The sequence below is a fragment of the Helianthus annuus genome, chromosome 17, assembly GCF_002127325.2.
Source record: "Helianthus annuus cultivar XRQ/B chromosome 17, HanXRQr2.0-SUNRISE, whole genome shotgun sequence".
Classification (NCBI taxonomy): Eukaryota; Viridiplantae; Streptophyta; class Magnoliopsida; order Asterales; family Asteraceae; genus Helianthus; species Helianthus annuus.
The window spans coordinates 21465439-21490404 of NC_035449.2; the positions used below are offsets into that span (position 1 = coordinate 21465439).

Genomic DNA, 24966 nt, shown 5'->3' on the forward strand with positions numbered 1-24966 from the left:
TGGTTACCTTGAAAGTTCGGGTTTGATTGATTCGAAGGGTTCCCATAACGAAAATTCGGATGATTTCTCAACCCGGGGTGATAAGTGTTAGAATTCATATTGAAATTTCTACCACCCCCTCCTTGACCTTGAACGGCATGAACTTCTTCAAATTGCCCTTCCACCATTCCTTGGCAATTTTCCGCCGCATGACCTATTTCATTACACAATGCACAAACATCATAAATTTTATTAGAAGTTTGTATGTTACCATCATCAACCGCATGCACTTGTGTTCGGGTAACGGCCGGTCGTGCTCTCCTTGAAGCTTGAGCCTTTCTCTTTGAGGTGATCGCCATTTGTTCCAAAAATTCCCAATCCTCATGCTCATAGTTTGTGCCAAATGTCCCATTTGTAATGGACATCAAATGTCGTGCATCTTCGGCACACAACCCTTCATGAAAGGCGTTCATTAACTCCCAAAGCTCAATCCCATGGTGTGGACAATTTTTAATCATCATGTTCAAACGCTCGAAAGCTTCATGGAACATTTCGCCTTGTTGTTGTTGAAAGCTCCTCAACCCTTTTCTCGCATCATTGGTCTTTTGGGCGGTATAAAATTCGTCTAAGAATGTGTCACACCCCCAAAATCCACCCGCGGATAACACCCGCTTCGAGGGCGTGACTGACCAGGATCCAGCCACCAATTATACTGAATAACTAAGTTGATAACAAAAGCAATACTTACTAACCATACGATTAGCCGGTGTTAAGTTTAAAGTTCAAAGTCTTAAGTTCAGAGTAAAATGTAGCGGAAGCATAATTAACAGTTTTAAACATTGTTCAAAAGGTAGACATGATAAATGCCCAACATACGGGCCGACGACCACTACACATCCCAAGCAGCTGCTCCAGTCACTGGCCACCTGCAAAGCATGCAGTAAGGGGTCAACAATAATGCTGAGTGAGTTCACTAGTTGTCCAGTTTTAATTACCAAAAACTTGTTTCACCAGTTAATTTATCCGTTTATACATGCCATGGGGAGCTACCCCAAAAGTTAGCGACTAAACTGTTTTTCCAATACCGAACACTAGGTAACCGAATGCGTTTCCGCAGGATGCCCCGATGTCAATGTTCTATCATCATTGACGGATGCCTGAGTACATTAGTTCACGACCGATCCCATACCATGGCACGGTGTGAGGCTGGTAAGACCTAAATAGCGCTATCAACTAATAACCCGTTCGCCTGGCACCGGCGACTAATCGGTATTATGTAGTAGGGACTTGAGTGATAGAGTTGCGTTTAGTGCCGTTAGTTGCAATCCGTATAAACAGTAATTAACTAAAAAGGTTTCCCAATACAAGGGAAGATAAAGTAAGTTGTTTCCCAATAACTAGGGAAGGAGTGTAGACGGTATCCCCTTTACAAGGGGATAGGGTTGTTTTAGTCTCGTGTCCCAAACCACCGGGACGCATGCTTTAAGTTGTGAACTCACCTTGGGTTGCTCGGTATGATACGTTACTTGGTTAAGTATGTTGGTCACCACGTCCTAACATGGTTACCAAATATGGGTCAAGTCGGGTACAAGTAAACACGTATAAGACACACTTAACGTAAATGCAGATAACCACAGTAGCAGGTAGACATGCAGCCCAGTCAACAGGAAGTCCAACATACAAACAGTGGGGCTATTGGGCCTAAGCAGTTACACAAGCAATCCAGTTAACAGACAATCCAACAAGTACATTGGCCCAATATCAGCCCAGTCGAGACGGAGGTGACTCGCAACCAAGGTTGCGACTCGCAACCGAGGTCTCGGTTCGTCATGCTTTAGTTGCGACTCGCAATCAGAGATTCCGACTCGCAACCGGCGATTCCGACAAAGCAGCTGTGGTTACGACTCGCAATCAGATCGATACGCGTTGATTACGACTCGCAACCGGGAGGTCTCGACAAATCTTGGTGCGGTCTCGAGTAGCAACCAAAGGTTGCGACTCGCAACCGTAGTTACGTGTGCATGAAGACCTTCTAGAACCTGTCATGTGTACGAACCAATGGAAATGCATTTTCATGAAACCAATATGTACCATTTCCACTAAAACATGTTTTCTTGTCTGATTACAAACCAAAACAGATCAAACAAGCACAATTTCAAATATTTATCATGTTCATAACACATTCAAATTGTTCTTCACACATTCAACATATTCAATCACAAGTATCCAAATGACAATTAACCAAAATCAGGTTATTCAAGCAATATTTAACCACAATCTCAAATCATGAAAGTCATGAACACTCAATCCAACATCATGTCCAAATCCCCTTTAACCAAACCCTTGTTAACCGGAAACAAAACTATCTCCCCACAAAACCGAATACTCACATACTTTCATAAACATTCACCCTAAGTTATCTAGGCATGCTTTTCAAACATAATCAAGCATCAAATCTTTTATCCGAAATTTATACCATCATCCTATATTAATACAAGCAAGAATCATGGTAACATATAGTGACCTTATTAACACATGAACATCTAGAAAGAGCTAAAACCACTAACCGGTTATAGATTCAAGGTGTGCGGGTATGATGGATCGATGAATGAGCTCCCGGTTGGCGGTTCCGAGCTAAAACCGAGTAGGTTCTTGATGTTGGTTGACCCGAGAAGAAGGAGAAGGATGAGAAGAGTGGTCTTGGTTGCTAGAGCTTTAGGGTTTTGGGGTTTAGTGAAGAAGATGAGAGGAGAGTGTGAGAAGAGGGTGTGTAAAATGATTAAGGGAGGTGGGGTTGGGTTTATATAATGTTCCGAGTTGGGCTAAGGGTTCCGGGTTGGGTTTAATTCCTACAAGGCCAAGGCCTAGCCGGCCCAATACTAATGTTCACTCGAGACCATGGTCTCGAGTCGGGTTGAGGTCTCGAGTCGGGTTTATATATATATATATATATATATATATATATATATATATATACATATACACACAAAAGTAAATCGGCATATAACACATAATAACAAATAATTCATCGTTTTCATTTAATAAAATACGTACATGAAACGTTGCATCAAGAAAGTTTCCCCGGGAAGGTCCGAAGTGTCACATTATCCCCACGTTTTAGGTACTTTCGTCCCGAAAGTTAAGGCAGCCACTGTCAAGCTAGTGTGAGTAAAAGCGTTTCAACGGGGTGTCACATCATCCCCCCGTTAGTTTGGAATTTCGTCCCGAAATTCGTTCGTAGCTTCAGTGCTGGGGTTTTCGTTTGGGAACAACTGGGGATACTTGTGCTTCATCTGGTCTTCCCGCTCCCAGGTATACTCTGGGCCACGTCGCGAGTTCCAACGAACTCGTACAAGAGGTATCTGGCTACGTTTGAGGATTTTGATCTCTCGATCAGTGATCTCAATCGGTTCCTCAGTAAAGTGTAGCTGTTCGTCAATCGTCAGTTCCTTAAAAGGAATCACAAGTGTTTCATCCGACAAACACTTCTTCAGGTTAGATACGTGAAAAACGTTGTGTACCGCACTCAGTTCTTCAGGCAGGTTCAATCTGTAAGCGACCTTACCGATCTTCTCGGTAATTTCGAATGGTCCGATATATCGCGGATTAAGCTTGCCCCGTTTACCAAAGCGAACCACACCCTTCCAGGGTGAGACTTTAAGTAGAACCCGGTCACCGACCTGGAATTCCAATGGTTTCCTACGCTTATCAGCGTAGCTCTTCTGACGGTCACGAGCTGCCGCCATGCGTTGTCTGATCTGGGCAATCTTTTCCGTTGTATCTACCACCATCTCTGGGCCCGTGATTTGACTATCACCGATTTCTGCCCAGCAGAGAGGTGACCGGCATTTACGACCGTACAATGCCTCAAAAGGTGCTGCCTGAATGCTAGTGTGGTAGCTGTTGTTGTATGAGAACTCTACTAACGGTAGATGCTTCTCCCAGTTCTTGCCAAAGTCGATCACACACGCTCTAAGCATGTCTTCTAGAGTTTGGATGGTACGTTCGGACTGTCCATCCGTTTGCGGGTGATAAGCAGTGCTCATATCCAAACGTGAGCCAAAGCATTTGTGCATAGCTTGCCACAATTCTGAAGTAAATCGAGCGTCTCGGTCGGAAATAATCGAGGTTGGCACTCCGTGCCTCGAAACTACTTCCTTTAAGTAAATCTCTGCCAAGGTAGAAAACTTGTCTGTTTCCTTAATAACCAGAAAGTGCGCGGACTTGGTCAATCGATCTACGATTACCCAAATAGCATCATTTCCTCGTTGAGATCTAGGTAACCCTGTAACAAAATCCATGGAAATTTGCTCCCATTTCCATTTCGGGATTTCTGGTTGTTGGAGTAGACCTGCTGGCTTCTGGTATTCCGTCTTGACTCTGGCGCAAGTCAAACATTTGCTGACGTATGTTGCTATGTGGGCCTTCATGCCAGGCCACCAATACGTAGTCTTCAAGTCATGGTACATCTTGTCCGAACCAGGATGTACTGAGTAGCGGGACTTGTGGGCTTCGTCCATCACGAGTTCACGCAAACCTCCAAAGAGTGGAACCCAAATACGCCCTGTTACATAGTAAGCACCATCTTCTTTCTGTTCTAGTTGCTGTCTCGACCCTCGCAGAGACTCAGCCCTGATGTTTTCCGGCTTCAATGCTTCAACTTGAGCATTTCGGATCTGGGTAGGAAGGTTAGACTGGATGGTAAGTTGCAGTGCTCGCACGCGCTTTGGTACGGTGTCCTTTCGACTGAGGGCGTCTGCCACGACATTGGCCTTGCCCGGATGATACTTGATGGCGCATTCGTAGTCATTCAAGAGTTCGACCCATCGACGCTGTCGCATGTTCAATTCCTTTTGCCTAAAGATATGCTCGAGACTCCTGTGATCGGTGTAAATAGTGCACTTGGTACCGTACAGGTAATGTCTCCATATCTTAAGAGCAAAAACCACTGCTCCTAGTTCCAAGTCGTGCGTCGTGTAGTTCTTTTCATGCGTCTTGAGTTGTCGTGAGGCGTAGGCAATAACTTTCTCGCGTTGCATTAACACGCAACCGAGTCCATGAATAGACGCATCGCAGTAAACCACAAAGTCGTCAGTGCCGTCAGGCAACGTGAGAATAGGAGCGCTACAGAGGTTATCCTTAAGGCTCTGAAAAGCAGATTCCTGCGCTGCATTCCACTTGTAGGCGACGCCTTTCTGAGTGAGTGTTGTGAGAGGTTGTGCAATCTTTGAGAATCCCTGAATGAATCTGCGGTAGTAGCCCGCCAAACCCAAGAATTGGCGAACTTCAGTGGGAGTCTTAGGCGTAGGCCAGTTCTTTATCGATTCGATCTTAGCTGGGTCGACATGAATTCCGTTCTTATTAACTACATGGCCGAGGAAATGGACTTCTCGAAGCCAAAAGTCACATTTAGAGAATTTGGCGTACAGTTGCTCGTTGCGAAGGAGTTCGAGGATAAGGCGTAGGTGCTGTTCATGCTCTTCTTGACTTTTTGAATAAATCAAGATGTCGTCGATAAACACAATCACGAATTTGTCGAGGTAAGGCTTACATACGCGGTTCATAAGATCCATGAACACAGCCGGCGCATTGGTCATTCCAAAAGGCATAACGAGGAATTCATAGTGACCATAACGAGTCCTGAATGCAGTCTTGGAGATGTCTTCATTACGAACTCTCAGCTGATGATAGCCTGATCGCAGGTCAATCTTTGAATAGTAGCTCGATCCTTGCAACTGATCGAATAGGTCGTCGATGCGCGGGAGAGGGTAACGATTCTTGATGGTAACCTTGTTCAACTCACGGTAGTCGATGCACATTCGGAATGTGCCATCCTTCTTTTTGACAAAGAGTACTGGGGCTCCCCAGGGTGATGAACTAGGACGGATAAATCCTTTATCCAATAGTTCTTGTAGTTGCGTAGAGAGTTCCTTCAGTTCTGCAGGGGCTAGACGGTACGGTGCACGAGCTATGGGTGCTGCTCCAGGAGCTAGCTCGATTTGAAATTCGACCTGACGATGGGGAGGGAGTCCAGGTAGTTCCTCAGGAAATACCTCGGGATAAGCGCGTACTACAGGAAAATCTTCAATCCTCTTTTCCTTATCGTGGGTGTTGGTGACAAGTGCTAAGATAGCGGTGTGCCCTTTCTGTAAACACTTCTGGGCCTTTAAAAGCGAGATAATGCCTGTGACTTCTCCACCTTTGTTGCCTTTGACGATGAGGGGTTGACCAGAATGGCGAGGTATGCGAACTGCTTTCTCTTGACAGAGGATCTCAGCACGATGTTTGGATAACCAGTCCATACCAATAACAACGTCGAAGCTTCCAAGTTTGACAGGGAAAAGATCGATACTAAACGTATGGCCAGACAATTCTAGGGTGCAGTCGTGGATCACATGCGTGGCCTCGATGTTCTTACCATTAGCTATCTCGACGGTGTGCTTAGAACTTAATAATGCAGGCGAGTGCTTAAGTTTCTTACTAATGCGAAGGGATACATAACTGGCATCGGCACCGGAATCAAATAACACAGAAACATAACGATCATCAAGTAGGAACTTACCCGCCACGACGTTGGGATCGTTCCTCGCTTCTCCAGCTCCAATCACGAAAGCTCTGCCCCTTGCATTCCCAGCATTGTTGTTTTGCTCATTGTTCCCAGCTCCCTGATTGTTGCGATTCTGATTCAGTTCAGGGCAATCCTTTCGCATGTGCCCTGTTGCCCCACATTTAAAACATGCTCTGTTGTTTCCCTGCTGCTGTTGCTGTTGGGGTTGTTGCTGATTCTGCCTTGCTGGGAACTGACTTCTGCAATCCTTGGCTTCGTGCCCCATCTTGTGGCATCGCTGACACTGACCCTTGTTACATGCCCCATTGTGGTGCCTGTTACACTTGTTGCACTTAGGGTAGTTTCCCCGGTAGCCACCCTGTTGCTGAGTGCCTTTGTTGTTGTCAGTTTTCCTTTGCTGAGCTGGGGCTTGAGTAGGGTTAGCATCCTTGCCCTGATTTCCATCCCACTTTCGTTTGTTGTCACTAGAACTTCCTTCCGCAGCACTGATCCTTTTGGGCAACCTGCCCTCTTCCACCGCCTGATCAGTGAGTTTGTGTGCAAGTCGAACGATCGGCTGAATGGTAGTGTGGTTGGCTGAAGTTACATGGCTTCGAATTTCTGGGGCTAGACCCCTGATGTACAGTTCGATCCTTCGGTACATGGGTCGAGACATGTTTGGACAAAGAGCAGCATAGTCGTTGGACAGCTTGGTGTAGGTCTCAATCTCTGACCCAACCATCTTGAGTTCATAGTACTCATTCTCCAGCTTGTGGATGTCATCCCTGTGACAGTACTCTTCCTTGATCATATCCTTGAAATCTTCCCATGCAGTAGCGTTAGCAGTCTCCAGACCAAGCATTTGAATTTGCGCCTTCCACCATGAAAGAGCGCTTCCCTCTAGAGTACCAGTAGCAAACTTCACCCAATTAGCAGTAGGGCATTCACAGACAGCAAAAACAGCTTCGACCTTCTCGATCCAGTGCAGAAGGCCTATGGCACCCTCCGTGCCATTGAAAGGAAGAGGCTTGCAATCCATAAAGGTCTTGAAGGTACAAACACGTGGTTGCACAGGTGCAGGCTGACCTATAGGGTGAGCTGCGAAAGCTGCAGCCACGGTGTTGAGCAGGCTAGTGAACTGAGCCGGGGTCATGTTGACGTTTCCTCGTCCGCGTCCACTCATTGTCTTCATAACCAGAAAACATAGTATGAGTGCGTGATAGCGAGAATAAGATAGAAGAGAGAAGATGTATCTATCTAATCAGGCAACTAGTACGTATAGTAAAGCAGAAAGCATAAGACAAGTAAGCAAGTAACTATGGGTCCGAGCTATGAGGTCAGATAAGTCGAGCCTTGTACTTGGAGTGTAGTGTCGTCACGAGTCACGGGTTATAGTCTGGTTTTTCTCAAAAAGATTTTTCCCCTTTTTAAAACCAAGTTCACTATAACCAATGGCTCTGATACCAATCTGTCACACCCCCAAAATCCACCCGCGGATAACACCCGCTTCGAGGGCGTGACTGACCAGGATCCAGCCACCAATTATACTGAATAACTAAGTTGATAACAAAAGCAATACTTACTAACCATACGATTAGCCGGTGTTAAGTTTAAAGTTCAAAGTCTTAAGTTCAGAGTAAAATGTAGCGGAAGCATAATTAACAGTTTTAAACATTGTTCAAAAGGTAGACATGATAAATGCCCAACATACGGGCCGACGACCACTACACATCCCAAGCAGCTGCTCCAGTCACTGGCCACCTGCAAAGCATGCAGTAAGGGGTCAACAATAATGCTGAGTGAGTTCACTAGTTGTCCAGTTTTAATTACCAAAAACTTGTTTCACCAGTTAATTTATCCGTTTATACATGCCATGGGGAGCTACCCCAAAAGTTAGCGACTAAACTGTTTTTCCAATACCGAACACTAGGTAACCGAATGCGTTTCCGCAGGATGCCCCGATGTCAATGTTCTATCATCATTGACGGATGCCTGAGTACATTAGTTCACGACCGATCCCATACCATGGCACGGTGTGAGGCTGGTAAGACCTAAATAGCGCTATCAACTAATAACCCGTTCGCCTGGCACCGGCGACTAATCGGTATTATGTAGTAGGGACTTGAGTGATAGAGTTGCGTTTAGTGCCGTTAGTTGCAATCCGTATAAACAGTAATTAACTAAAAAGGTTTCCCAATACAAGGGAAGATAAAGTAAGTTGTTTCCCAATAACTAGGGAAGGAGTGTAGACGGTATCCCCTTTACAAGGGGATAGGGTTGTTTTAGTCTCGTGTCCCAAACCACCGGGACGCATGCTTTAAGTTGTGAACTCACCTTGGGTTGCTCGGTATGATACGTTACTTGGTTAAGTATGTTGGTCACCACGTCCTAACATGGTTACCAAATATGGGTCAAGTCGGGTACAAGTAAACACGTATAAGACACACTTAACGTAAATGCAGATAACCACAGTAGCAGGTAGACATGCAGCCCAGTCAACAGGAAGTCCAACATACAAACAGTGGGGCTATTGGGCCTAAGCAGTTACACAAGCAATCCAGTTAACAGACAATCCAACAAGTACATTGGCCCAATATCAGCCCAGTCGAGACGGAGGTGACTCGCAACCAAGGTTGCGACTCGCAACCGAGGTCTCGGTTCGTCATGCTTTAGTTGCGACTCGCAATCAGAGATTCCGACTCGCAACCGGCGATTCCGACAAAGCAGCTGTGGTTACGACTCGCAATCAGATCGATACGCGTTGATTACGACTCGCAACCGGGAGGTCTCGACAAATCTTGGTGCGGTCTCGAGTAGCAACCAAAGGTTGCGACTCGCAACCGTAGTTACGTGTGCATGAAGACCTTCTAGAACCTGTCATGTGTACGAACCAATGGAAATGCATTTTCATGAAACCAATATGTACCATTTCCACTAAAACATGTTTTCTTGTCTGATTACAAACCAAAACAGATCAAACAAGCACAATTTCAAATATTTATCATGTTCATAACACATTCAAATTGTTCTTCACACATTCAACATATTCAATCACAAGTATCCAAATGACAATTAACCAAAATCAGGTTATTCAAGCAATATTTAACCACAATCTCAAATCATGAAAGTCATGAACACTCAATCCAACATCATGTCCAAATCCCCTTTAACCAAACCCTTGTTAACCGGAAACAAAACTATCTCCCCACAAAACCGAATACTCACATACTTTCATAAACATTCACCCTAAGTTATCTAGGCATGCTTTTCAAACATAATCAAGCATCAAATCTTTTATCCGAAATTTATACCATCATCCTATATTAATACAAGCAAGAATCATGGTAACATATAGTGACCTTATTAACACATGAACATCTAGAAAGAGCTAAAACCACTAACCGGTTATAGATTCAAGGTGTGCGGGTATGATGGATCGATGAATGAGCTCCCGGTTGGCGGTTCCGAGCTAAAACCGAGTAGGTTCTTGATGTTGGTTGACCCGAGAAGAAGGAGAAGGATGAGAAGAGTGGTCTTGGTTGCTAGAGCTTTAGGGTTTTGGGGTTTAGTGAAGAAGATGAGAGGAGAGTGTGAGAAGAGGGTGTGTAAAATGATTAAGGGAGGTGGGGTTGGGTTTATATAATGTTCCGAGTTGGGCTAAGGGTTCCGGGTTGGGTTTAATTCCTACAAGGCCAAGGCCTAGCCGGCCCAATACTAATGTTCACTCGAGACCATGGTCTCGAGTCGGGTTGAGGTCTCGAGTCGGGTTTATATATATATATATATATATATATATATATATACATATACACACAAAAGTAAATCGGCATATAACACATAATAACAAATAATTCATCGTTTTCATTTAATAAAATACGTACATGAAACGTTGCATCAAGAAAGTTTCCCCGGGAAGGTCCGAAGTGTCACAGAATGTTTGTTGCATCTCCGCCCAAGTATAAATAGATGCCGAAGGCAAAGTGTAGAACCACTTCTTTGCCTTGTCCTCCAAAGAAAATTGAAATAGTACCAACTTGATATCATCGGCCGAAAATCCTTGACTCCCAAGAGTATTGCAAATTGAGTCATACGCCTCCAAATGGTTATAAGGCTCCTCCGTTGCTAACCCCTTGTATTTCGGCAAACTTTGTAACGAATTGGTTCTTACTTCAAAAGTTCTCCCTTGGTTGTTATGAGGAATGACTACCGGTGAAGGATTGTGCGTTATCACCGGTCTAAAATGTGCTTCAATTCCCCTTGCATTTTCCCTAAGATGCCTCCTTGGCACACCGAATCGACCTCGTGGACGAACTTGACCCATTGGTCTTTGCATGGGCCCTTGTGGTACCATTGGTTGTTGAATTGGCCTTTGAATTTGCGGTTGCACTTGTTGTGGTCGAACTTGTTGCAAAGGAACCGGACGTTGCAATTGCGGCCCTTGTGGCCTTGGCCTAATATGTTGAGGTATGAGTTGTTGTTGTACCCCACCAACATTTGGAATAACTTGTACTTGGCCTTGCATATAACCGTACTCCCCTTGTTCTCCATCACCCCCATAACCGTACCCATCTTCATCAAAACCTTCAAACTCCTCATAACCTTCATCATACCCATCTCCTTGAATTCCCGATGATTGCCCAAATGGAATAGTCGAGTATTGGAAACCCGATTGATTTGGTGGTCGATACGGTGTAGCATGGACAATAGACGAAATTGGTGCCATAGTATGGCTCGAATATGACGGACCCGCACCCGGGAAAAAATGGGATAATGGTGGTATAGTAGTGGAAGGGTTAAATGTGACGGTTGGTTCTTCTTGGGTAGTCATGGGCTGTGTGGTGTTAGTTGGTGTAACCTTTTGAAGTATGGTGGGTTCGGTAGTATTTGGTGGAATAGTAGTATTTGGTGAAGGTTGAGTGGATGTTGGTATAAATGATGAGGTGGATTCACCCGTAGTGGGTGGTGGTGGTGGATCCATGATGTATCGAAGTGGTGTAATCGGTGTAATTGGTGTTGTTGGTGAACTATTGATTGTATTTTCCCTTAGCAAAATTCTGTTTGCTCGCAAAGTTCGCTCGATTTCTGGATCAAATGCCAATGGTGATAGCTTGTGAGAGCTCCTAGTACGCATGCACCTGTAAATACCTGCACACTAACACACCCAGCGTAAACCAGAAAAATAACAAACTTAAAAAGAACAAAAATAACACACGTTGCGCACTACTCCCCGGCAACGGCGCCAAAATTTGACGTGATGTCGTGGTCACGCAAATTTCATCCCAATAACAACTATGTAAATAGTGGCAAGTGGGTATCGAACACAGGGAGTTTGTGGAAAATGTGCTATTTGCGATGCTTCTCTAAGTTAACTAAATTAAACTAATTTCAAGAAAAATAAAATTCACGAGTTGTTTGGATTTTGATTGGTTTTAAAAACTAAGATTAATTAACTAATTTGCAAAATGAAAATTTGAGATTGTAAACAATTTGGAAATAAACGGCTATCTTTAGTATCCGGTTTGCTTCAACTTTTGTGTTAGCATTCACTAGAAAGAACTACATAGACATAGTTCATGTATAATCGATTGCAGTGATGAAGGGGGACGAAGTACTCAGATTCCGAGAACGTGAGGTTATCACCCGATGATCAATCAACCCTTACCCAAACCTAACTATACCCATGATATCTCGATTGCCAACGGCACCAAGAACGTATGGTTTCTAATTAGTTCAACATGAGAATCAACAAGTTACTAACAAGCAATTATACACCATAACAATCAATTCAAACGAAGAGGAATTGTTATTCTAGAAATATAGATAAAAACACGAAAGTTTACCACAAACCTTCAACATAAGATAACCATTCAAGTATCTAGCCACTCATGGCTTTAGCTAACATCATGACAAAATGAAAAGATAATAGTGTTCACAACTTTTACCAACAAAAACTAATATGAGATAGATAATTTTAGTGAAAGATTATTCAAGAGATGATGTTCCAAAGCCTTCAAGTCTCTAATTTATGCTTCCAAATCGTGTTCCAATCAGGTGTAACCGAAGACCCATGATGAGGACCCATAATGCTCCATAAAATGGCCAATCAATGCAGGAGTTACGAGTTTGGATCAGTCGGCGCCGTAAGCTACGCCAGGTGCCGTAGCTTACGGCGGTCAATATCATTCCGGGACTCAGCATAGTGCCGTACGCTACGGCTCATCGCCGTAGCTTACGGCGATCAACAAGCTTTACGGTGTTGGCTTCCTGTCCTACGGCGGCACTTTTTAACATGATATGAGGGCCGTAAGCTACGGCCTGGTGGCGTAGCTTACGGTGCTGAGTTCTCTTTCTTTGCCAACTTTTCATTCTTTCGCTTTTTGACTCCAACAACTCTAACATTCCGTCATACCTCCTAAAACCCGCATCTTGCACACTTTAACACCTGCATCATCAACATCTTGTGATTTATCTAATTCAAGCAAATAACCGGATAACATGTAGAATGTGCGTTATGTTAAGCCTTTTAAGGGTTGTCCTACGGACCACCCGTCATGGCGATAAACCCTTAAACAAATTAAAGGTTTATCTAAGTTATGTATATCGAATTCGGTCATTCCTTCCAATCCAAACAAACCCAGGATTTCAGGAACGGGAGTTGTCAATTCCTATGGTACCACTACCTACTAACGAACGGCGTAGCTAATGTTAATGAATGTATTGTTCCATGTTAAACAAACCAAATGCTGTACCAAAATGAAGGCATGTGATGTAAACAATTGTACTAAGTATGCACACAATGGGCATAAATAGCATGAAATGCAATGTGAAACTATGTACTAAGTACGCATACAATGGGCATACATAGCATGAAAATGTAATGTCAAGCAATGTACTAAGTACGCACACAATGGGCATACATAGCATGAAATGTATTGTAAAGCAATGTACTAAGTACGCACACAATGGGCATACATAGCATGAAATGTATTATAAAGCAATGTACTAAGTACGCACACAATGGGCATACATAGCATGAAATGTAATGAAATGCAATGTACTAAGTACGCACACAATGGGCATACATAGCATGAAATGTAATGAAATCATGTACTATTATGTACTAACGAACATAGCAAGTATATGATGTGAAAACAGGAAAGCATGAAAGTAACAAGTAGGCACATGTGTTTCACCCCAAAACAGTTTGGAAAACAGTAAAAGATGGGGTTCTATGTACTCACCTGAGATTGCTTTGAATTCCTTGTGTAATAATCACACAATGCTAGAGATCACGGAATATCAAACGACACCTAATAGGTAGCTATATTAATATACCGGACCAAAATCGGAAGGATCGGATAGTATGCGGGTTCATAAACCAAACGAGTATGGAGACTCATGTAATATGGTTTTAACAAAGCCTACATACTAAAATGAAACCTATCCTAAGTGCTTGCGACCCATTACGACCCGTTTAAGTAGCTTATGCTACCTTTACGCGTCGTTCGCGTAGAACGCGTTTGGAACGCCTAACATCGTGACCACAAGGCATAACCTCGGAAGGTTATAGCTATGGTCACCTAATGTGTTTGGTCGGATCCTAATGATCGACCAAATGGGTCGGGTTCGAAAGTATAAACGATGGTTTAGATCACTTACCTTACGACCCTATATAAGCACTATACTAAAAGTGACGAGCTAAGCATGTTAGAACATGCTTAACTAAGTTTAGAAAACAGGTTTGGCATCAAAACAAACGGCTTTGATGCTCACGAGTAGTTTTGTTACAAAATACGCAAGAATGCACATTTTGGCCGAAAGTACGACTCGTCACTGAGCCTAGATAACGTGGTAATCGGTAGGTATAGTCACTACGGACGATAACCATTGTGATCACGCTCACGTTATGAAGTTCTAATGAACTTCGTGTTGACCATAGGCTGGTCAATGCAGAAAGTCAACAAAACGTTGACTTTCGGACTCGAAAAGCGAATAAAAGAACGAAAGAACACTTACGGAGGGTCCCCGAATGCTAATCTAGATCAAAATAGCTCAGGTATGAAACAAAGGTTCCAACTTAAAGCTTAGATCAGATTTTTGTGGGTTTTTACAAGAATGGGGGTGGGGTATTTATAGTATTTCCCGAACCGTTAGGATCGTTTCTTGAAAAACGTGATCGAATCTCGTGCGTACACTTGTCGAAAAGTTGTGGTTACTGAAAATGACCCTTAGTGAGTTGAAAGGGCAAGTGAAATCATGTGGTTGTGGTTTAATCAGCTGAGATTTGCTGACTAATTGATCTTATCTGATCTGCATGTCCCACGCGGCCCGCGTCAGGATTCACACAAGGCTCAGGCGAGCCGCCTGGCCCTGTCTGATCCGCCCAAACTTTCAGCAATTACAGTTTTAGTCCCTGTTATGTATTTAAGCCATTTCCGACACTTCTAAGGCCCGTAAAGCCAACTTTAGGGCCCTAAAATGATTTCTAAACATTGTGGACATGAAACATGCTCAAAAATGTTTCGGATGTTGGTTCGTTTGGTCGTACGATCGCGATGTTCGGTTAATTACGACGGAATGCGCATAAGCGCGAAAAATGATCCAAATGACGCGACGAATGGATTTTTCTCATGCCAAACACTAAGGCATAATATTATAATGCTTACATAAATTTTTGGATGTCCGGATGTATTCAGAACGTAAGTTATGCGCGAAAGTGCAAACTTGTGCACTTTTTGACACTTTTAGCCCCTGAATGATCCAAAAGTTTGTTTTAGCATACCAAACCCCTCAAAGCCTATTTCTAAGCTATGTAAAGGATATTTATGGTATGTTTAACTTATGGACATGTTCCGGAATGTTCGTTACAGTTCAAATTGGCATACTTTCGCAGTTTGTCAAGTTTAGTCCCTGTAAACGAATTAACTTGTTTTTGACATACCAAAGCCTTCAAAACTTATTTCTAAGTTATGTAAAGGTTATTTAAGGTATTTTGAGTATATGTTGATGTTCCGGAGTATTTGTCGCATTAAACTGAGTACGTTTACGCACCAGTTTGCGTATAATACTCCAGAAAGCGATGTAGAGTTTGAAATTGAACAAAAGTCAAAACATGAAAAATGTAAAACACAACCAAACAAACATTGGGATAAAATAACATTGTTTTATTGATAACTGAACTGTTCACAATGATTATAAGCACAAATGTTACAGATGTCGGTTCGTTTGGTCGTACGGTCACGTTGTTCGGCTAATTACGACGAAACACGAACGGACGCTAAAAACGATCCAAATTACGCGACGAATGGAATTTTATCATGCCAATCACTAAAATAAAATATTTTAATGGTTACATAAATTTTTGGATGTACGGATATATTCAGAACGTAAGATATGCACGAAAATGCAAACTTATGCACTTTTTGACGCTTTTAGTCCATGTTGATCAAATAAGTTTATTTTTACGCAACAAACACCTCTAAGCCTATATCTAAGCTATATAAAGGATATTTAGGGCATGTTTAACTTATGATCATATTCCGGAAGGTTCGATACGATATGAATCGACAGACTTTTGCAGTTGGACGCAAATAGTCCCTCTGATGTGTAAACTTGCACATATCATCGTTTAATAGCATCGAAGCCTTATCTAATCCATATTAGGCATTCTTGAGAGTATTATTAAACATCATGATGCTTCGGGTTTGTAAAAAGGTCATTCAGAGGTATAATTAAACATATTGACGCTTTTAAACCCTTAAACTTGCGAAGTTGCGCGTAACGTCACTTAAAGGCATAAAAACATTAAACGGCCAATAATTGGCATTCCCGATAGTATAATCAAATATCATGAAGCTCTCGGTTTGTTAAAAGGTCACTCAGAGGTAAGAGTTAACATGTTGACGCTTTTAACCCTTCGACGCGCAAACTTTCAATTAATTATGCAAACGACCATTTTCGATCAACAAGTGGCCCATTTGTGAATATGATTACCATGTAATGTTATTCAGAGGCTTATGTTTAGCATGTTAACATTTCCAGTCCTTCTATAATCAAAGTTTTTTTTTTTTGATTTTTTTCGCAAAATTAGTCCCTCAAGTTCAACGTTTAACTTTATTAGGGTTTATTACACATGTCAATACATCATTGGACGTGATTTTACGAGGTGTTACAGATCGAGTAAGATTCATCACATAATAAAAGTTCAATACAAGCATCAACACTATATTACAGAATTCCAATCCAGATATGCTTTTAAAAAGTGCTTTATGGGAAAAAACTAAAAGAGGTGGTTGGCAGGGCTTGGTGTGGAGGCAGGAATCTGTGCATGTGTAATGTTCACATTCACACCGTTTTAAGTTTAACTCTTAATTGTTTTACATTTAAAAATAAGGAAAAAATTGCAGAATAGAATTCAAACTTGAGATGTCATGATTAGAAATAACGCTTTCAACCAGTGGATCACTAGCCATTTATGGTTATGGATTTCTTTTCAATTTCCTATATACGTTTTTATTATAGATTATAAACCGAATGGGTTCCTGGGAACCCGGTGTTTGAACATAAATCTGACCCTGCATATAATATTATTTTAATATTAAAATGATCTTTGAAAAAGGATGTAGTGTTGGAGATAGAATGAGTGTTTGAAACTAATATATATGGCAGCTTACATGACACTTGAAATTGTCTGGCGTTGTGGTGCTCTAAAAGCAAAAGTTGACGGAAGATAAAATTGTTAAAAGTTACCCTAATTACTGTATCCGATATCGGATATGTTTGGCATGGAGCTTTTAGGAGTTTCTAGCTTTAAGCTTTTAACAAAAAGCTCTTACTCAATAAAAAGCCTTGTTTGGTTGAAGGAGTTTGAAGCTTTTAGGTTAGAAGTTTGAAGCTTTTGGTTGAACGCTCCAACTAGTAGCATTTAGAAGGAGCTACAAGCTTTTAGGGAAAAAATGACTATTTGAACCTCTAAAGATATGAACTTTTTAGTTATGTCCATTTTGGTCATTTTATACATTTTATTAAAAGTTTCAGCTACGCTACCAAAGACCTAAACATATTTAACAAGCTACAGGCATCAGCTACCAGCTTCCAGCCAGCCACTAGCCAACAGCTTTCAGCCAACAGCCACGAGCTATTTTTCCAAACATACCATCATATCCTTTCTTATTTTTTTTACATACTTACAAATACCCTACCTGAAAACTTAAGTAAAAGTTGTTTAAAACTAAAATAGATATGAGGTTTACATTTATTTAAAACTTCCACTATACAAATAATAATGAGGTTTGGTCTTTCACTAATTCAATCCATGAACTTCGAGCAGCAAATGATGATGTTTGTTATACTTCCACATACCACGTAGACAAACCAATGTTGCAGAAATCGGCCTAGGCGGCCGATTAATCGGCACCTAGGCGCTAGGCGGTGGGTTACTGACTAATTTTTAGTTAGTCGGTCCAATTAGGCGGATATGGTTAAAATTGGTCTTAGACGGTCAAAATCGGTCCCAGGCGGTCAAAATCGGACTAATCGGTCCATGTTTTACAGCCCATTAAACACAAAACCATTAAACACAAAATTTAACCCATTTTTGAATCTGGCCCATTGTTTTACAGCCCAAATATCACTTATAAACCTATTTTAACATTTAATTTTAGGTATTTTAACATTTAACCCCCTCTATCTTTCACTAGTTTACATATGGTTCCTAAACTTTTAAATTTATTAACAAAAGTATAAAGTTATCTCCTAAACTTGTAAATTTATTAATAAAAAGTATAAAGTTATCTATATATATAAATTTGTAAAATTATACTTAAAAAGTCCAATCCGATTAATCCCAATTAATCCCGATTAATCCCTAGGCAGTACTCACCGCCCAACTAGCGCCTAGCGCCTTCTACAACATTGAGACAAACTATAAGAAAAGAATTATCAATAGTCAATAGATATGTTCATATGGAAATATGGAAATTTACAGAAACCAATTAGGACGCGTAACTAAATTTCATTTTGAAGTTTACATTCCAGTAGTTACTGTCAACAATAGATATAGATTTTGATCAAAATTCATAAAATAGTTTTCAATTTGAAATTAAATGTACTAATTCTTAAGGGTGAGCAAGTTTAGGTCTGGATTGAAAATAACCGAGAACCGAACTGAAAATATGTTGGGAAAATTAGTGAATGGATATTTAGTTAATTTATAATTGAATGAAATTATAATTACTAATTAAACTCCATATGTGAAACTCTTGAGTAGAGTTTTATGTCACTTGATTAGCTTTTATTAGAGTTTTATGTCTCTAATTAAATCACTAATTAAGTGAAACTTTTATTAGAGTTTTATGTCTCTAATAAAATCACCAAGAAACTCTTCACTACATACAACTCTTGTAAAAAATGGTAAGGTATGTGACTCATTGGAATGATGAGAAAACTACAAGAGAAAAATAATATGTATGAAGAATTCTTGGAGACGTGGTGAAGACTTGAACATCCATATGTTGGGAATTATAGAGAGATGAATTTTCTCTACTCGATTCCATCACCTTCGTATCATTATTTTTCCATAAGTTCAAACACTATAATTCTATTCGATGTAACCTCGGGCGCGTGGCCATTTCCGGCAGTACAGACTGCTTCGGCTGTTGTACCCTGGAAGACAGACGCGTCGTCTTTAGTAGAGGCGCGAAATCTATTTTAAGGGAAGCGTGTTGAACACTTGCCTCAACCAAAATCGTCAACGTTTTAGTGTGCTCTTTGTTGCAGTTAAGGAGTATTTTTGAAAACTCAAGATGCTGAATACTCGAGTCTAGGATGCTATCAAATGCGCATCAAGGACCCACCAGAGATGCGGCTTGAATCAAGATTGGTATATAAAATTATATTTTACATTCTTTTTATTTAGTTATTGCAACCGGTATTGTACTATGATATTTCCTACGAATAACGAGAGTCTCGTTATTATATATTTTGTAATTATATTTTATAAAATGTGAACCTAGTTCCTACAAAATATACCCAACCCGACCCGAACCCAAGTACCTAGGTATTTAGATCGGTTCCAATTTTTCATTTAAAACCGGGTCGGGTCGGTTCTCGGTTCTTTTCATGGTGAAACTCGACTAGGACCTATGGACCGGAACCGACCCTATATTTACGGTAGTGAATCGGTTCTGTATTTTATGTTTGATCAGTTCTCGTGTCGGGTCAGGTAATGGTCGGGTAGGGTCGGGTTTTTCCTTTTGCTCACCCCTACTAATTCTGTTTTTTAATAGGCCAACTGAAGGGGTATGGTCCCAAATCTCGCACCAACATGGTCGCGAGTGACCATTACCCTTATCAAATACTCCCACAAGCAAGAACTTATCTGCGTCCGTGCGGGCACGCACGAACACAGCGGTCGAATCTAATCTGTTAAGTGATGAGAAGACTTACCTTGTGTTTGAAAATGGGTGTTGCACATAGCGATGCGGCTCAGCACCGCATCCTATGAACATTTTCGTCACGACAAGTGATATAGGAAAAACAGTTACCAATAATGGCGATGCGACTCTGCACCGCTTCCCATAAACATCTACGTCAAGCCAAGGGACGTAGAAACAACTGCGGTTACCGCAAGCAGCGATGCGGCCTAGCACCGCATCCTACTGACAACGCAAGTGGGACTGACACTTTGACTCAGGCAGCCAATACAGCAAGTGGCACTGCTGACAGTCATATGTCAGGCCATACGAAAACGACGCTGGCGCACAGACTCACACCACAGTGGGACGTGGCATCACCTCCGTGACCGACAAGCCTGACACACCTGCAAGGGGCTGTGCGTTGTCAGTCTAGCTACTCAATTACCCTCCTTCACTCCTCGGCTATAAATACCCATCCCGGACCAGGTTTGAGGTATCGCTTATCAAACTCTCTCACTACTACTACTATCACACACTTTGCTCTTAAGCAAATTACTGATTCTCACGTCGGAGAGTGGTAATAAGGAGCACCACCCACCCCATCCTCCTTGTTACGAGTCACGTTGTGTTTTCCCTGTGCAGGAGACAGATCAGTGGACGATCCAGCCATCGATCCTCGGAAAGAAGGGATTAACCTTACTTGACGAGACCAGTGAATTAACCTCTCTTGGTTAACCACTGTTTCATCACCAACATTAATGAAATCATAAATTACGTTATTATATTTTTAGTATCAAAATGATTTAGATGTTAATGTTACAAAGATAAGCAATTATATTGAATACTAACTTAGTGTTAGTTGGTTTTTAAAAAAAAGTCATATTCAAAAGCTTACTACATTTTTTTAATGCTAATTTCTTTAATTCCCTGTCGTTTGTGGGACTTGAATTCAAGACCTTTCCCTTCTCAACCTAGGTGTTTTTAAAGACTTTGTCTTTACCAATTAACCACCACCCCATTGGTTCAAAAGCTTACTACATGATATGACAATTTGTGTAAATTTTATATTTAATCTTTAATAATAAAAATGAAAATAATAATAACAAATTTAATCTATCTATTATACTAAATGAATTCTCTTAGGCCACAAGGGCTATTCTTAGCCAATCATTTTGATGATGTGGACACCCTCTTAATCAAGATAATTCACTATGGGCGCCAAACTCTCTTTTCCTCTATTCTCCTCTATTCTCCTTCTCACGTACGTTTCTTCACCCCGCCTCTCTCTTCAAACAAATACATCTTTCTTTTTTCCTGATTGCTTTCCCGTTTCATAGTACAGAAACCCTAGGTTTCTTCCTCTGCGGCTTTGCTGTTGGTATTGGTACCCTAGGTTTCTTCCTCTGCGGCTTTGTTGTCGATTTGAAGGTCATCGCTCTCAATCGATCTTTTGGGTCGTTTGTTTCATCTATTGCTTCAGCACTGATGTCATCGCACCATCAAATTTCTTCTTTTTCAGCCCCCATCCAATCCACAGATCGTCCGTCACCACTTATTTCCTTCTGAATTGACTCTACAGGCTTGTAACTTTGATTTCTTCTTTCCGCCGATTTACTTAGGGTTTTTCTTCATATTATTTATCATTGTTTTTATTAAAATTTGAGGTTTTAACTGTTGTTTTGTTTTCAGCAGGAGGAACCTTATGGTGTGATATGATGAATCAAGGAGGAGTTTCAGACACCAGAACCACACTGGACCAGAAAGTTTCACTTGAGGTTGGTATTAACCTCTGTTTAATGCTTTTTAAATGATAATTTGCGATATCATTTGATGTTACTCATTGGTGGTTGATTGTTAGGGCTTACACTATATTGTGTTGGTTATTATTGGGTTCAATGGTTAGGTGGAAAGAAAAGGAATTACTAAATTCCCATGATTGATTTCAAGAATACATTTGTTTATACACAATACAATATAGTGCTTACTCTTCTGTTCTACATGTATACATATTAGGCACTCTCCAATTCATAGATTCGCAGCACAACAAACTCCTCAATTGGTGTGCTTACTTGTTTTGACCAGCCTTGACCCGTTTGACAAACTTTGACCAAAACCCAAAGAGCTTCAAATCTGTCAAGAAAGGAACCCAAATCGGATTATATCAGTCTTGAAAAGCATAAAACAACAGTATGATAATTCAGACTCGTCCATACTAAGACTCGTCCCCAAATCACTTACGAACTCGAATTAAGAATTAATTGGACGAACAATAAAAAAATGAAAACAAAATAATCTCGACTACCAGCAATTTTGCATGAGTTTCCAGCTTCTGTGACGAACCTCTTCATAATCTCGACTACCAGCAATTTTCTTTAGTAGATCAAGTCGTTGTGAATCTTTCATCACAGTCAATAATGATATCTACAATAAATTCACTTCTATTAGCAAAAAGCACCAGACTTCTGATCCATGAAACATGTTTTGTCAAAACATTTTACATTTCAATCATCTGTGGCTGACCCGTTTGACCCGGCCCAGCTGCATAACCGTATCAAGTGGCCCGTTTGTTGAGCCCGCCAAGATTATTCCTTACAATATAATCATAACATTATACCAGTAACACATCTTTTTCTTAATTTTATTTTAAAAAAAATCAACACATAAGCTTCACAAATATTGATATGGTCATCTTCAGCCTTATATTCATGTTTCAAAGGTAATAATTAGTGAAAATAAATATAATTAAAGATTAAACTGGTGCGTACCTGCATGTATGAGAAGGGGAGGAAGGGGGAATTACTTGTCTAGAACCATGGCGAGAGAGGCAAAGTTATTTATCAAACACCTGGAGTGCAAAAACACATATTTCAATTAAACAAAATACTATCAACATGTGCTATTTTCAACAGAACCCCTAGAATTACTTTCAAATCCGACATACATCACATAATTTGATATATGTAATAGAATATGGATATATTTGGAATGTAATTATGTTCTGTGATTATGTAAATCTCTTTATGAAAATAGGAGATAGGTATCATTGTATAGTATATATATCATTGTTAATGAATGAAGGAGGTAAGGTTTACAATTCTAATATGGTATCAAACCATTAAACCCTAAAAATCGATCCTCCTCTCATCGGCCCACCCTTCTCTGCGCAACTTCTGATCATTGCCTCCTTCACCTCTGTCATCATGTCATCTGCTATTCATCCAGTAGTTATTGTCACAAACATCAAAGCGCTAATCCCCATCACTCTTGACATCGAGAATGGTCATTACACAGCTTGGTCGAAGTTATTCAAAATTCATTGCATCTCCTATGATGTATATGATCATCTTCAGCCGAAGAAAACCACTGAGACTTCCTCCTCATCCGATATAGACAAAGCAAAAGATGCGACCTCTTCTTCTCTTTCGTGGGAACGTCTCGATTCCATTGTCTTACAATGGATTTACGGGACGATTTCCACCGATCTTCTGCACACTATTCTGAAGCCCAACACCAATGCATACGCCATTTGGACGGCGTTGGCAAATATTTTTCAAGATAATAAGGCCACGCGAACTATCAATCTGAATAACAAGTTTGCCAGCACACGTCTTGAACAATTTCCCTCCATGATGGCATACTGCCAGGCGCTCAAGGTAATATATGATCAACTTACTAACGTTGGTTCTCCCATCACTGAAGAACAATTGGTATTACAACTGCTCATGGGCCTTACGGAAGCATATGAGAGCACTGCTACCATCATTCAACAAACCAGTCCTTTACCGGACTTCTATGAGACTCGATCAAGACTATGTATGGCTGAGACGCGCAAAGTAAATCAAGTCCGCAATGCAGCCCAAGCCGCCGGTACCGCTCTCGTGGCGACGTCTGACTCTCATCCGCCGCCAAATTCTGAGAATCCTGACTCTCGGTCAGGCTCTAGTCGCTATGAAGCTCGCTCAGATTCAAATCGGGATCAAAACACCCGTGGAAGAGGTCACGGTCGCGGCCGTGGCCGCGGACGCGGTGGTTCAGCAGGTAGGGGACGCGGTAATTCTACTACACAGTTCACGGGTCAGCATGGGTACCCGCCTTGGCCGTTTGGGTTCAACTCTTGGGCCGGCCTAACTACCCCTACCCTTGGGCTCCTTGGACTACTGCTCCTCCATGTCCGTATCCCTCAGTTCCACAGCGAACGCCACCCACCAATGCCGGTATCCTAGGCCCACGTCCGGCTCAATTCATATGCGGCAAGCTATGCTCCGACTGAATATGATCAGCCCGTCTACACTATGGATACATGTGCGACTTCTAATATGACTCCCTTTTCTGACAATTTCTCTTCTTTTTTAATGATGGCATTTTTAAAAATATTCTTGTGGGTAATGGCAACACTATTTCGGTTATTGGACAAGGCAATCAAACTCTAAAACCACCTTTCCCACCCTTTAAATTAAATCAAGTTCTCTATGCCCATTCTCTAATTAAAAACTTGATTTCTGTTCGCCGTTTTACAACTGATAATCGTATTTCTATTGAATTTGATCCTGTTGGTTTTGTTGTGAAGGACCTCAAGACCCGGACCCCTATCCTACGATGCAATAGTCCGGGGGATCTCTACACACCTGATCCTACACATATTACCAAGTTCACCACACCATCCACTTTTGCATCCGTTTCTCAAGACATCTGGCACCAACGTCTTGGTCACCCTGGATCAAATTTACTTTAGTCTTTAAAACATTCTCAATTCATTCATTGTAGTACTATGAAACCTAAATTTTGTCACTCATGTGTTTTTGGGAAACAAGTTAGACTACCTTTTATTGATTCATATCATTCTACTTTTATGCCTTTTGATATTGTTCACAGTTATCTTTGGACCTCCCCTATTCTAAGTGGTGGAGGTCATAGGTACTACATTTTGTTTATTGATGATTACAGTAATTTTCTATGGACCTACCCTCTTGCTAATAAATCTCAAGTTTTCTCTACATTCTCTACCTTTGCTAATCTTATTACAAC

The 24966-nt window shown here is 41.3% G+C and overlaps 1 protein-coding gene and 1 non-coding gene across 2 annotated transcripts; both read left to right on the forward strand.

Annotated features, from left to right (window-relative positions):
- Positions 1–468: 468 nt before the first annotated feature.
- On the forward strand, positions 469–574 carry LOC118489573. Its single transcript, XR_004887595.1, has one exon. It is a non-coding gene; the product is annotated as a small nucleolar RNA R71 (small nucleolar RNA).
- A 22567-nt stretch (positions 575–23141) lies between these two features.
- On the forward strand, positions 23142–24164 carry LOC110923826. The gene has a single exon (XM_022167882.1). It carries the CDS (start codon positions 23142–23144, stop codon positions 24162–24164), a length of 1023 nt encoding a protein of 340 aa, XP_022023574.1.
- Positions 24165–24966: the final 802 nt, after the last annotated feature.

Coding starts and splice junctions, on each gene's coding strand:
- LOC110923826 (XM_022167882.1), top strand. CDS start 23,142: ATGTCATCTGCTATTCATCCAGTAGTTATTGTCACAAACATCAAAGCG.